General features: G+C 45.5%; 1 protein-coding gene across 13 annotated transcripts in view; it reads right to left on the bottom strand.

The window, feature by feature from the left end:
- brip1 (BRCA1 interacting protein C-terminal helicase 1) overlaps positions 1-13,815 on the bottom strand; it is a 194,776-nt gene that overhangs the window by 90,654 nt on the left and 90,307 nt on the right. For 12 of the 13 annotated variants that reach the window (XM_037268387.1, XM_037268386.1, XM_037268377.1 and 9 more), the window contains one exon: positions 8,189-8,329. In XM_037268387.1, the coding sequence (XP_037124282.1) occupies positions 8,189-8,329 (141 nt within the window). Of the gene's footprint in view, positions 1-6,828; positions 7,050-8,188; positions 8,330-13,815 lie in introns of those variants that run through there. The other variant, XM_037268389.1, reaches the window with a different exon arrangement.

Below are 13,815 nucleotides of genomic sequence, written 5' to 3'. Positions count from 1 at the left end.
CGCCCCCCTACCGCCCCTTTCTTCCTCACCGCCCCCCCAGATCTTTCCACCGCCCCCAGGGGGGCGGTACCGCCCACTTTGGGAACCACTGATTTAGAGCATATGCAAAAAGCATATGCCTCCTGGACGCCTCCCTGGGGAGGGTTTCCAGGCATGTCCCATTGGAAGGAGGCCTTGGGGATGACCCAGAACACGCTTGAGAGACTATGTGTCCCGGCTGGCCAGGGAACTCCTTGGGCTTCTCCAGAATGAGCCTGACGAGGTGGCTGGGAGAGTAAAGTCTGGGTTTCCCTACTGAAGCTGCTGCCGCCGTGACCCAACTCCGAATAAGCAGTGGATGGATGTATGGACAGGTGGAAGAACGGATGGAAGGACCGACGGACAGACACTTGAGGGCAGAAGGCACTTTTTGACCTGAATTGTGTGTTAGGGTTTGCAGAATATCTTCATCGTATGATTATGTTGGAATGTAACCTGTAATAATTTACCTAGCTTGTCCTGTCTTAACAAAAGTAGTAGACCAAAGTGCTAAGATCTTTTCACCTGATTGACTAGCTGCAGAGGAAGCAATCAAAGTTGCTTTGTTTCCACAAAGTCGTAAAAGGCCCCCTGCTATGCTTTGATCAGCAGGGGAGCGGCTTCACCCCATCCTGTGTTCCCACACTCCCACTTTCAACCCCACTGTGTTTCTTCTCAATAAATATGCACCTGATGAGGCCTGACTTCAGACTTCATTCGACCATCGCTGTAAGCACAGCGACGAGTGAACTCTCCGCCTGCAGGTGTCTGAAACGACTAACTTGTCTCCAGTGTGGTTCTTGCAAAATAAGTTAGAGTGAACACTACCCTAATATTTTGGTGCCGAAACCCGGGACCCTCATACCCGCCATCTGGCTGACGGAGGACGACGCGCTGTACACCGTCGACGGGCCAGCGTCTATTAGGAGGACCTGGTAAAGAAAGACCTGGGAAGGAAATTCTTCGCTGGGCCAGCGTCTTAGGTCTGCCTTCGTCTGACAGAGGTGGATTGACGGGATCCGGCAGTGCAACGAACCAGGGGACAAGTAAGTCAAAGAAAAAAGCGCTGATACGGCTTTGGTTTGCCCGAGCTATGAGATACGGCTTTGGTTTGCCAGAGCTATGAGATACGGCTTTGGTTTGTCCGAGCTATGAGATACGGCTTTGGTTTGTCCTAGCTATGAGATACGGCTTTGTTTTGTCCGGGCTATGAGATACGGCTTTGGTTTTTCCAAGCTATGAAACAGTTGGGATTCTAGTCCCAGTGGAAGGAACGGGCTCCGAAAAGACAGAGTCTCTTTTTCGTAATTGAAGAAGGGCGTAGATCCTTTTTTTTGTCCGTTCTTCCAAGCTGTTTGGGAGGGTTTTACACCCATCCTGGATAGGCCTCTGGTGTTTGTGTGGTTGAGAGTGCGACTGGTAGGATAAATTGACTGCAAAGAGAATTTGGTGGAAGGTCAATTTAAACCTGCATTGAGGATCCTCAAAGAAAAAAAAGAAAAAATAAAAATTGTATAAACCTAAAATACCAAATTAAGATGGGAAACAAAACCGGTAAATCCCTAGCTCTTGAAGGAGATGAGAAGTACATGGCGAGTAAATTTCTTAATTGTATGCAATACATGCTAAAGTGGAAGAAAAAGTATGGAGTAGAAGGGAAGTTGAAAGTTGAAGTGTGGAAGAGGGTGGTTGATGTTTTGGAGGAGAGTGTAGATAGAACGACAAAGGGACTGAAAAAGAAAATAAAAGAGAGAGAGTTGAATTGTGCTAGAATGTGGTTGAAAGCTTCACAAGAGAGAAGAGAACAAATTCAAGAGACAAAACCTGGAAAGATAAAAAGTGATGAGACCGCCATTCAATTAAGATTTGAAAAATAATTCTGGGTGCACAGTGGCACCCCATTCGATGATGCGGCTGAGAGTGCTTATCAGCAACAGCTTAAAAATGCGCTCCTTACTGATTTCCGCCCTGAAATAGGCAACTGGGTGAGGAAACATTTGGTGGAAGTAGATATTGCAAGTGTGACAACAACTATGCAATGGGCCAGAAGAGGCAAAAGTTCTGATGTATTTCATCTAGGCGATGATGATGATGTTGACCTAGATGAAGACACAACAGTCTTCTTTCATGGGTCCCAGCAGGCCAGAGGAAGAGGTAGAGGCCAACAAGGTCGCAGGCCGCAATATAATTCAAAACCCCCATCAGATTCTGACAACTGTTGGAACTGTGGGAGACGGGGACACTTCGCAAGAGAGTGTCGTCAGGCAAAACGACACCTATCAAAGGGTGGAGGAAGGGGCAGAGGAAAAGCCAAATTGTCAGCATGACTAGATTCCTCCCCTGTGATCTCTTTTCTCCTACAGAGGAAGAAATAACAGATGTCCATATGAAAGCAAGACATGTCATTGTCAGATTATTAGAACGTTTTTAGATCGTTAGAGCTCCTGTCCATGCAAGGAGTATGACAATGCTGTTGTATGCCCAATGACAAATGACCAGAGATCAAATTGTGTATGTACACTAAAGTTAAATTTGCAAATCGAGTGGTAAATGAATGCAACTGGCTTCTAGAAGATAAATAAAACTTAGAATGTGCTGTCCTCATGTGCGTGGGAGGGACCAGCTCATGATCGACCACAGGAAATGGCCAGCCTGTGACGAATCATTGGTGCTGGGATCTACCTTACGCGCGCAAGGGCTGTGCATGTGTGATAAAATGATGAAAATTGGCTAAACTTTTAGTGTACAGAAATTTGCTAGACTGTGGTCTATCCAATTTGCACCGCAGAACAGAAACGCTTTTGAAAGATAAAAATGAGAGGAAAAGAGAGAAATCTGTTTGCGAGCAGAAACTGATCCACACTAGTGCATGTTAAGTAAGAACCGACAGAACGTGCTTTCAGGAATTGGAAGAATCAAAATTGTGAATTTAAGACATTCACATTTAATAGAAATAATTGACTGGTTGTGTTATAAGATTATACAAACTTCTATATGCGAGCTGATTCTGAGAGATTGGGTTCTTCAAATTTAAAAACAAAGAAAGACTTCTGATTGATTTGCCAGCAGTTTTTTTGTGTGTTGAGTTTTTTTTTGGATTGGTGGATTGTTCTATCAGGAACCTTGAGACGAGAACGGTATGTGAATGTTGTGTGGTGAGCTTGGATGAATTGGGACCGATGTGATAGAAAGTCTCCTTCTTGGAGACTGTGTGTGAGATGCAAATGAGCATCGATGACTGGTTGCCTGAATGAAGGGAAAATACAGGTTGAATGGTTGACGTTGTTGGACACTACTATTGAAAATTAGTAGAGCGACTTTGAAGAAAGAGTGATTTTGAGTACGTTAAATGCTAAGGAAGAAATAAATACATAAAGGAAATAAAAAGGTTGCTTTTGGATTGCTAATTAACTAGGAAAACAAAAAACAAAAAAACAAACAAACTGGAGAACCAGTAACACATGCAGAAGATGTGTGAACTGGGAAACTTAGAAGCGTTTTGGAAAGAAAGTCAAATTAAATGATGATAGAGTCATATGTGGTAAAGAACACATCCTCCCAAAAAGTTTGTCAAGGTGTGAGACATGGGCGTCGCCATGCCTCAGAAGGAGGGAGAATGTTGTATAGAGAGTGGGAGATAAAAAAAAAAAATAAAAAATTATATATATACAACACTTTACTACATATACATTCTCTAATACATATGGCGTTGTACCATTGAGTTAGATTTTTTTTCTCAAACGTTTGCTGTAAACAATTGGAAGATGATTGAAAAGTAACTGAAGAAGCTATGAGGAAGTGGTGTAGCTGTTTGGGAGGGCACGCGCTTATGCGTTTCCCTGGCTAATCAACATTATTTAACTGATAAGGGGATGGGCAAAGGAACCATCTGCTACAGGACTTAAGGTCCGTTCCTCCAGTAACCAAGATCAGAGAATCTCCTATAAAACAGGAGGCAATAAATGGGATAGCCTCTGTCATAAATGGTCTTTGGTCAGGAGGAGTCATTCGGAAGTGCTCAAACACTTCTCGCAAACGCTCTTATTTGCCCAATTCAGAAGGGCAATAAAATTAACTGGTGAATGATAAAATATATGCAAGAAGCAGACGAAGAACAGTCCCTGGCAGGTTACATGATTAGAACGCTCAGACTGACGGAGGTGTCAATGCAAATTTACTGCCGCCTGATCTTTCATCCTCACAGGACAACAACGCCATCAAACCAGGAGACTGGGTCTACATCAAAGTCATCAAAAGAAAGAACTGGGCCAGCCCACGGTGGGAGGGACCATTCCAAGTCCTGCTGACTACCCCCACCGCAGTAAGGAGGACCATTCCAAGTCCTGCTGACTACCCCCACCGCAGTAAAGATCGCTGAATGGCCCAGCTGGATTCACCTCAGCCACTGCAAGTTGCAGAGAGTGCTGGACCCCTAATTCGGAGTGGTAGGGAAGACTAACTTCAAAGGAGTCCTATCGTTTAGGGTGGGACGTCTCAATGTTGGTGAAGAAAACAACGATCCCCACTCCGCTAGGCGAGGGGGTGTCCCGGTGTCTCTGCCATCCTAGTAGCAACGGGGCTCCATATGCCAGATGGATCCTCTGCTGCGTTGTGGTTGGAGCGTGCTATGGTCTATGGACTCAACTGAACAGACCAAGTGACAATGTTGACCGTGGAAAACGATGGTCACACGATGAGAACTTTGAGGACTGGTCATGGGACCCGAGAAACCCATACGAAACCAACACGTGGTACCGCTACGTCAAATTCACTGTGAGATCGCACACACAGGAGGGCTGCTATGTGTGTTCCAAACTCCCTCCGTCCTCCACACAAGTTCACTTGGAGGCCAGAGCAATGAATGTCACTGAAGCGAAATGCATGGCATCCATGGGAGGAGTTGGATATCAACACCGTGCTGTCACAGTTAGTGATGCCGACCCGTCCCGCCCCGGACTTGCGGAAGGTACCTGTGATCAGCTTTTCTGGACAAATCTCAATGTGACTGTTAAAGGACGAACACTGCCGCAGGTGGCCTTCACAGACCGGCCACCTGGAGTGAACTATACGCGTTACATCCAGGGAAGTGAGACCCACAAATGCATTGACAGAGGCTGCTCTCCAGGAGGGAACTGGATGGGAGCTTTGGACATCGCCACTGAGTGTCAGGATAAGAGAGCCATTTCAGGTGGTGAGGGCTCTCCGAACAACATGGCTGCACCATCAAACGGAACATACTTCATACAGAATGGCTGGTGGCTTTGTGGTCACAAGGTTTATCCGATGCTGCCCGCCAACTGGACAGGAGTGTGTGCACCAGTGTGGGTGACAGACCACACCTACAGGATACAACATCGTCAGCTGACGACAGCACACAACTCTTCTGGCCGTCGCCGCAGGGCGATTACAACCTTTGACCCCCATGACCCTGTCTGGGGTGCGAATGTTCCGGACGACCATAAAATATGGCCTGTCGGAAACAAAGTTGTTCATGCGCTTTTTCCTTGGATCGGAGTTGGAAAACAATCTCTCTTCATCGAGACACTGAACTATCGTTTTCAATCCTTTGTGAACCTCTCACTGCAAGTCGATGATGGACAAAATAGAGAGATCCAGGCTATTAGACTAATGGTCTTGCAAAACAGGATGGTTCTGGACTTGTTGACGGCAGCACAAGGTGGTGTGTGCCACATCATTGGGACTTCCTGTTGCACATACATTCCAGGAGATAACGACACGCACATCAAGGAAGCCATGGACTCACTGAGGAATTTACAGCAGGCCATGTCGGAGGATAACATCCCACATCAATGGGATTTCTTTTCATGGCTATTCTCTGGCGCGTGGTGGCAGTTGCTGTTGAAACTTGTGACTCCTGTGCTTGCTGTGCTGGTATTGTTGTGCTTGTTTACGACCTGTGTTATCCCGTGTTTGAAGTCTGCTGTGACAAGGTTTGTGTCTTCTACCGTGGCACAAGTGCATATACAACTTCTTAGAGATGACGGATGTGATGACTATGATGTGCTGCGAGACGTGGATTGCGTAGATGCTGTTTAGCTCAGCATTCTTTCACAGAAACTTGATGATTTGACCATCGAAAATGCCTTGCAAGTGATGGGTACAATGATGTACTGTTTCTGTGTTTTTCTTTTTCTTTTTTTATTGATAACATTCTGGTCGCCTAAGGCAGAGGGGCCGTGTAACTCTTTTCCTGCATTTAATCTGGCCGCAGGTTTTTCAGTTGCACACAAAATTTGGACTGGAGCATTGAGGGAAATACCTCGTCTTCACTGGAAATTATTGCTGTCATTGTATTTTCTTTCTTATGTTTGATTGATCGGGATTGACATACTCATATGATAAAACAGGGGGGATATGTTAGGGTTTGCAGAATATCTTCATCGTATGATTATGTTGGAATGTAATCTGTAATAATTTACCTAGCTTGTCCTGTCTTAACAAAAGTAGTAGACCAAAGTGCTAAGATCTTTTCACCTGATTGACTAGCTGCAGAGGAAGCAATCAAAGTTGCTTTGTTTCCACAAAGTCGTAAAAGGCCTCCTGCTATGCTTTGATCAGCAGGGGAGCGGCTTCACCCCATCCTGTGTTCCCACACCCCCACTTTCAACCCCACTGTGTTTCTTCTCAATAAATATGCACCTGATGAGGCCTGACTTCAGACTTCATTCGACCATCGCTGTAAGCACAGCGACGAGTGAACTCTCCGCCTGCAGGTGTCTGAAACGACTAACTTGTCTCCAGTGTGGTTCTTGCAAAATAAGTTAGAGTGAACACTACCCTAACATTGTGCATTAGGGATATTTAGATTTTTTTTTCAATTTTATTGTACAGAAATGTTTAAACAAATCCACTTGTAAATTGAAAATATTCACTGATTTTTGGGGGACAAAAGATAATTCCTTGGACAATTTAAACATCTGATCTTGTGTGAGTTCCTTTCTGAAATTTTTGCTACAGAGTCTTGGTGTAACTGTCGGTCCATGGACGTTGCCTTGATTTTTGCTGAGCACCTACCAAAATGGTAGAGATGTGTAGAGGTGACATGCTATAGAGCAGTGGTTCCCAAACTTTTGCCGGCTGGCGCCCCCTTTGGCTCCCCAGTGAATTCCTAGCGCCCCCCCCCCCCCCAAGGCACATATGGAAACAAACACCTTTCTTGATATTTGGTTTGCTGCAATTTGAAAAGAGAAAGGTTAAACACAAATGTGTATTTCACAAATAAAACCCAATTTACTTACTTCACTGGTTCTTCTATATCAAACAATTTTCTTAGGTTAATTTACCTGACATGTTTCGGCGGGTTCTTTCGCCTTCATCAGAGTGTCAGTGATGTGATTGTGACGCGTCTTTAAACGCGAAAATTGTTTGATATAGAAGAACCAGTGAAGTAATTGAAAAAGAAAAAACAAGATGAACCTAGTACAACTAAAACCCAATTTAGTATTTAGTAAACCAATTTATTTTTTAGCAGTTTTAACTGTTTCAGCAACATAGAATCGTAAATAAACATTCCACCAGTAACCTTCATTGTCTCACACGTAATATTAATGGGATGGATGTGCTTGGTGCAGGGACATAAGCTTCTCAACATCAGGCTGGAACTCACTAAGAAGAAGTCGTAGATCCCCACGGTCAGTAATTTTCAGTCGGTTTCTTTGCTTGGAAAGAAGCAAGGTGACTGCACTGAAGCCCCGTTCTACTAAATATGATGTTGGGAAGGCAATGAAGTACATCTTGACCTTGTTCCACAGCACTTGATAGCAGTCAGAGATTTGTACAAATCGACTGCCGCCCCCCTACCGCCCCCCTACCGCCCCTTTCTTCCTCACCGCCCCCCCAGATCTTTCCACCGCCCCCTGGGGGGCGGTACCGCCCACTTTGGGAACCACTGCTATAGAGGTACATGGTACAGTATATTACGAAAATGGTGAGATGTAAAAACATTGTCATGTTGCCATTGGGGCTTCGGTGTATGGTAAAAGGAACATAAAATGTTTAGTCTTGAGTTGTGCACACCAGAGGGCACAAATTACAGAGGCAAATTTCTGGCCCAGTACTTCCCTGATAGTGACGTTTGGGACATGTTATAAATTGTTTAACTTTTTGAGAAAAATCCAATTCAATTGAATTACAAATACACTATATTGACCTGAGATTTGTTGATGACATGGTTGGCCTCCAGTTGAACAGAAAATTTTACTCCAAGTTCCAAGGAGAAGGATGCCATTGGCGCCAATGTTCCTGACGTTAGAACAATGCTGTGCACTGTCCCGCTCAAGTCAGAAAAGGCCTAAAAACAGACAAAACACACAACAGTTATTTATTTCATTTCATTGTTTTATTTTGAATTAAACGCAGAGCTCCAGCCGTAATTGTGTGTAGAAATGATTATCTTTTGTGAATGTCATTGCAAATGGCAGTTAAACTGATACCAGGGACGAGAACGGCAAATGTGAAAAACCACTGAAAAGTAGACTGGGTCTGGGAGCCGCATGTCCCCATTGGGGAGCCGCATGCCCCCATTGGGGAGCCGCATGCCCCCATTGGGGGGGCCGCAGGGGGGCCAGGGGCCACAGGCCCCCATTGTGGGCCGCAGGCGGCCAGGGGCAATGCCCCGGAGGGGGCTCAGGGGGCGAAGCCCCCTGGAAACTCCTGGATTTTGGCAGTATAGCAACCCCAAAAACATTGATTTCATCACTCAATTTCAAAAGTTTTGTTAAAAAAATATTCCTGCTTGGTGGGCTACTAAGGTGAATGTAATACATCAAAATGGCACAATCAAATCTGGAGTTTTTCCTTTTAATGAATTTTTTGCAACATATATCTACAACCACATATCTTGTTATCAAAAAACACTCATAATACCTATCTTTTGGAAATGAATTGTGAAAGATAAATTATAATCAAAACATATGACAAATATAGAAACAGGGATGAGAATGGCAAATGTGAGGGGGTCGATGATATATATATATATATATATATATATACTCCCACATCTATCTAACTAAATAACTCGTCTACAAGTGATGAAAACCCAATCGCAAATTCACATTGTGGTGGTGTCAAAACACTTAGTTCTCCGCGTAAGTTAAGTTAAAAAGGATGAAATGATGTGACGAAAGTAGCGCCAAAATGCTGCCGAAAATAAGGCCAATGTTGTCGCATCAGTGCTGCCAGTTAGTTAGGTTTACAGAGGCAAGCCGATTTCCGTGAGATGCCGTCGCGGCAAGCAGGCGAATGCTCGCGAGTCGCCGAGGCTAACGTTGCCCGGCCAGCTGGCCGGCCGCTTCCCTACACGCCCCCCCCATAGCAAGAAGATGATGTCTGTGGAGTCCCAAGTGCCTCTTGCTAGCCTGCAATCATGCATACAGATGTAGTATTTTAGCCAGAAATCTCATAAGGTGTAATGCTTTTCGCGACCTCAGCATTACCGTATTTTCCAGACTATAAGTCGCTCCAGAATGTAAATCGCACCAGCCATAAAAGGCATAATATAGAAGAAAAAACATATTTCAGTCGCACCGGAGTAGAAGTTGCATTTTTGGGGGAAATTTATTTAACAAAATCCAACACCAAGAACAGACACGAATAGGCAACAACAGGCTGAACGGTACAGTAAGCTAACGTAAAACATATAAACGAGGAACTGAGAATGTGCCTGATATAACATATTAAGAGTTTTTCAAATAACTATAACAGTTATTTATATAACTGGTTTTTGACGCAAAATGTCAGGAAGTCTTTGCCCTGGTTCTTGGACTAAGCTTTGCAAATCGATGTCAGTTGGCAGTTAGAACACGGCACGCTTACGGAAACCTGCTACCATATGGGATTTAAGCCACTACCATATGGGATTTATGCCACTACCATATGGGATTTATTCTACTGTATATCCACAACCTCCAGGAGTACAATGACACCGTACTCTCCTACATCAGGAGCTGCGTTGACAACGTCACCGTCAACAAAAGGGTCAGGGTTTTTGCAATCCCTCCTGAAACAACGCAACACTGCCTTCAAGTCAGGGGACAGGGCAAGTACAGCAAGGCCAGGGCGGACCTGAAAAGGGGTATCAGGGAAGCCAAAGTGGCCTACAGAAGAAGAATTGAAGATCACTTCGCTGAAAATACCCAAGAAGGATGTGGCAGGGAATAAATCACATCGCGAACTATAGAGGCAACCACCAGACAACAGCCAGGACTGATGCCTCGCTGGCACAAGAATTAATTTGACTCTTTGCCCGGTTTGAGACTGTCAGGCCCCCAGTGGTCACATCACCCTCACCTCCCCCAAGCACCAGTACACTGACATTCCAGGAGCATGAAGATGTGCGCTAAGGACAGTGAAACGAAGGAAGGCGGCCGGCCCCGACGGAGTACCCGGTAAGGTACTTAGAGCGTGTGCTGACAAACTGGCGGGTGTGTTTACGAGAATCTTCAACCTGTCCCTATCCTTGGCCACCGTCCCTCTCTGCCTCAAGACCTCCACCATCATCCCCATCCCCAAGAAAACAGCGGTGGACAACCCCAACGACTACAGGCCTGTCGCACTTGCGCTTGTAGTCATGAAATGCTTTGAAAGACTGGTCTCTCAGTACGTCACAAGATGGCGCCGCGGATGGCCTCCTCGGTGACTCGCTCTCTGTTACTTTGTGTTATTTTGTGTTTTTTGCGTCTTCTGCCCATCCTGGATCAATTTTAGCAGAGAAGAACTGTTTAACATCGGACAGTCTTCTCCTGGCACTTTCTCCCCGGTTTTCACTGACCCAGGCAGTTTGACAGATATTTTAGCCGGAGTGGCGGCGCTCTACAAGTTCTGCCGGAGACGGCGGCGTGGCAAGCGTGCCGGAGCCCACATGAAGTTGAGGCAGAGAGGGTTCCGTGCTCCCCTACCATCAAATCATCTGGCGAATGTCCACTCCATGGCGAACAAGATGGATGAACTGCTGCTTCTCATCCCAAGGAACCCGGACGTTAGCAGGTTTGCCGCCCTGTGCTTTGCCGAAACGTGGCTCAACGAACACATCCCCGACCACGCCATTCAGCTGCCCGGATTTCGGCTCATACGCACAGATCGCGTAAGGGAGGTGGTCTATGCTTCTACATTAATGAAGGTTGGTGTACTGATGTCACAGTGTTGACAGAGTCTTGCAGCCCTCTCCTAGACACACTTTTGATAAACTGCCGGCCGTTTTATTCACCACGTGAGTTTTCCTTGATCGTAATGGCGGCTGTTTACATTTCACCACACGCACGTGTGATCGAAGCCACGCAGCTGCTGGCTGACCAGATAACAGACATGGAGAATAAAACTACCAAACTCACTGATCATTGTTTTGGGTGATTTTAACAGAGCGAACCTCACACACCAGAGGGACACAGACACTGGACCACTGCTACTCCGTAATAAAGGACGCATACCGCTCTGTGCCCCGTGCAGCTTTAGGACTCTCGGACCACTGTCTAGTTAGTGTGATCCTAACCTACATGCAGAAATTAAAAACTTCTAAGCCTGTGGTGAGGACTGTGAGAAAATGGACAGTGGGGTCAAAGCAGGACCTCCAAGCCTGCTTTAAATGCACCGATTGGGGTGTTTTTGAAGCTGCAACTTCAGACCTGCATAAACCTCACCGATACTGTGACATCATACATCAGCTTTAATGAGGACTTGTGTGTGCAAACTAAGACCTTCTGCACGTACAATAACAACAAACCGTGGTTTACACCAAACCTCAGGATAATGCACAAAGCCAAGGAGGAGGCCTACAGGAGTGGGGACTGTGACCTGTTCAGGGAGGCCAGGAACACACTGACTCGAGAGATCAGTAAAGCTAAGAGGAGCTATGGGCAGAGTTTGGAGAGACACCTCTCTGCCAATCCTGATCCCTCATCAGTGTGGAAAGGCCTGCAGAGCATCACGGGCTTCAAGAGACCAACCTCCCGTCCTGTGGAGAACCCAGGCTTGCAAACCAGCCAAACAGGTTTTACTGCAGGTTTGAACGGTCCAACCACGCAATAGGACCTTCAATTAACATACACACCTCCCCCCACAACGTCCATGTTAAAACCTCCATCGTCATTATCACCTACTCTCTTTCAGAAGCCGCGCCCACACTTCAGATCCGCGAGGAGGAGGTGTGTCAGATGTTCTGGATACCAAAGGTCAGGAAGGCACGGGGCCCAGACGGCGTGTCTCCCTCTTACCTGAAAGTCTGTACTGAACAACTGGCACCCACCTTTACACGGATCTTCAACCGTTCCCTGGAGCTGTGTGAGGTGCCCTCGTGCTTCAAAAGCTCCACCATCGTACCGGTGGCCAAGAAGCCCGCCATCACAAGATTGAATGATTACAGAACTGTCGTCCTGACATCTGTGGTCATGAAATCCTTTGAGAGGCGAGTGTTGAGCCACCTGAAGGACATCACGGGCCCCCTGCTCGACCCCCTGCAGTTTGCCTACCAAGCAAACAGGGCGGTGGACGATGCGGTCAACATGGGGCTGGACTAAATCCTGCGCCACCTAGACACCCCAGGGACGTACGCCAGGATCCTGTTTGTGGTGTTCAACACCATCGCTCCGGACATCCTCCACCAAAAGCTCATCCAGCTCGCGGTGCCTGCCTTCACCTGTCAGTGGATCACCAGCTTCTTGACCAACAGGAGACAGCGTGTGAGGCTGGAGACCATCACATCCGACACCCGGACCACCAATACTGCCGCCCCCCAGGGGTGCATCCTCTCCCCACTGCTCTTCTCTCTCTACACCAGTGGTTCTCAAATGGGGGTACTCCAGGGGGTACGTGAGATTTTACAAAAATATATACCGGTATTAAAAAAAACAAAAAAACAAAACAGTAAGCCTGATTGTCTTGAGAATTAGTTATAAAAAGTTTGATGAAATACAAATGTATTCAGTATTCCTTATTCAATTTTAATCCTTAATAAATGGACTCTCCACAAACCAATAGCAGTCACCTGCGGTTGCCTTGATGACGCGCTCTAACATAGAGATGTGGCTAAAGTGTAGCAGCGATGCTGCTGTTGAAAACACGGAGAAACAAGTACAAATGAAGGCAAAACCATAGCCGACGAAGTACCGACAGTACATGGAAGACTATTGTTTGATGGGATTTACGTCCACAAGTTGTAACCCACCCAAAGTGCTGTGCTTTTTTTGCGGGTAGAAATTAGCCAACGCTAGCATGAAGCCGGCACATCTCCAGCGGCATCTCACCACAAAACACGGATGCCATGTTGGTAAGCCACCGGAGTTCTTCAGGAGGAAACTTTCTGACTTCAAGTCATCCCAAGACACAATGCGAAAAGCCTCCACTACATCAGCCAAAGCCCTGAAGGCTTCTTATGCGGTTTCTTTGCTCGTAGCTAAAGCCAAAAAAAACGTTCACCATAGCTTCATGTTTCTCACTAAAATGTAGTATGAGTGCAAAAGACTCATTCAAGCTTCAACACTGTTCAACGCTTGTTCAATGCTTGTCAAATCAAAATCAAATGTTCAATGCAACAATTCAATTTTAAGAGGAAAAAAGTTTCTTTTTTTTATCCCAAAAGAGGTAAAGTTGATTATTTTTTTAGCAAATCTTTATTTATTATTAAGTTATCAATTTATTTTGTAAACAAGATCTTTATTTATAATTAAGTTAATTTATTTTTGTGAACACATTTTTAGTTATGTATATTTTTATTTCCCCTCAAGAGATTATTATAAGAAAGATTAATATAAATTAGCATTGTTCTGCATACAGTATTTGAGTTTT

The sequence above is a fragment of the Syngnathus acus genome, chromosome 13, assembly GCF_901709675.1.
Source record: "Syngnathus acus chromosome 13, fSynAcu1.2, whole genome shotgun sequence".
Lineage (NCBI taxonomy): Eukaryota > Metazoa > Chordata > Actinopteri > Syngnathiformes > Syngnathidae > Syngnathus > Syngnathus acus.
Note: the sequence above shows the minus strand (reverse complement) of the source record. Positions and strands in the feature narration are given on the sequence as shown.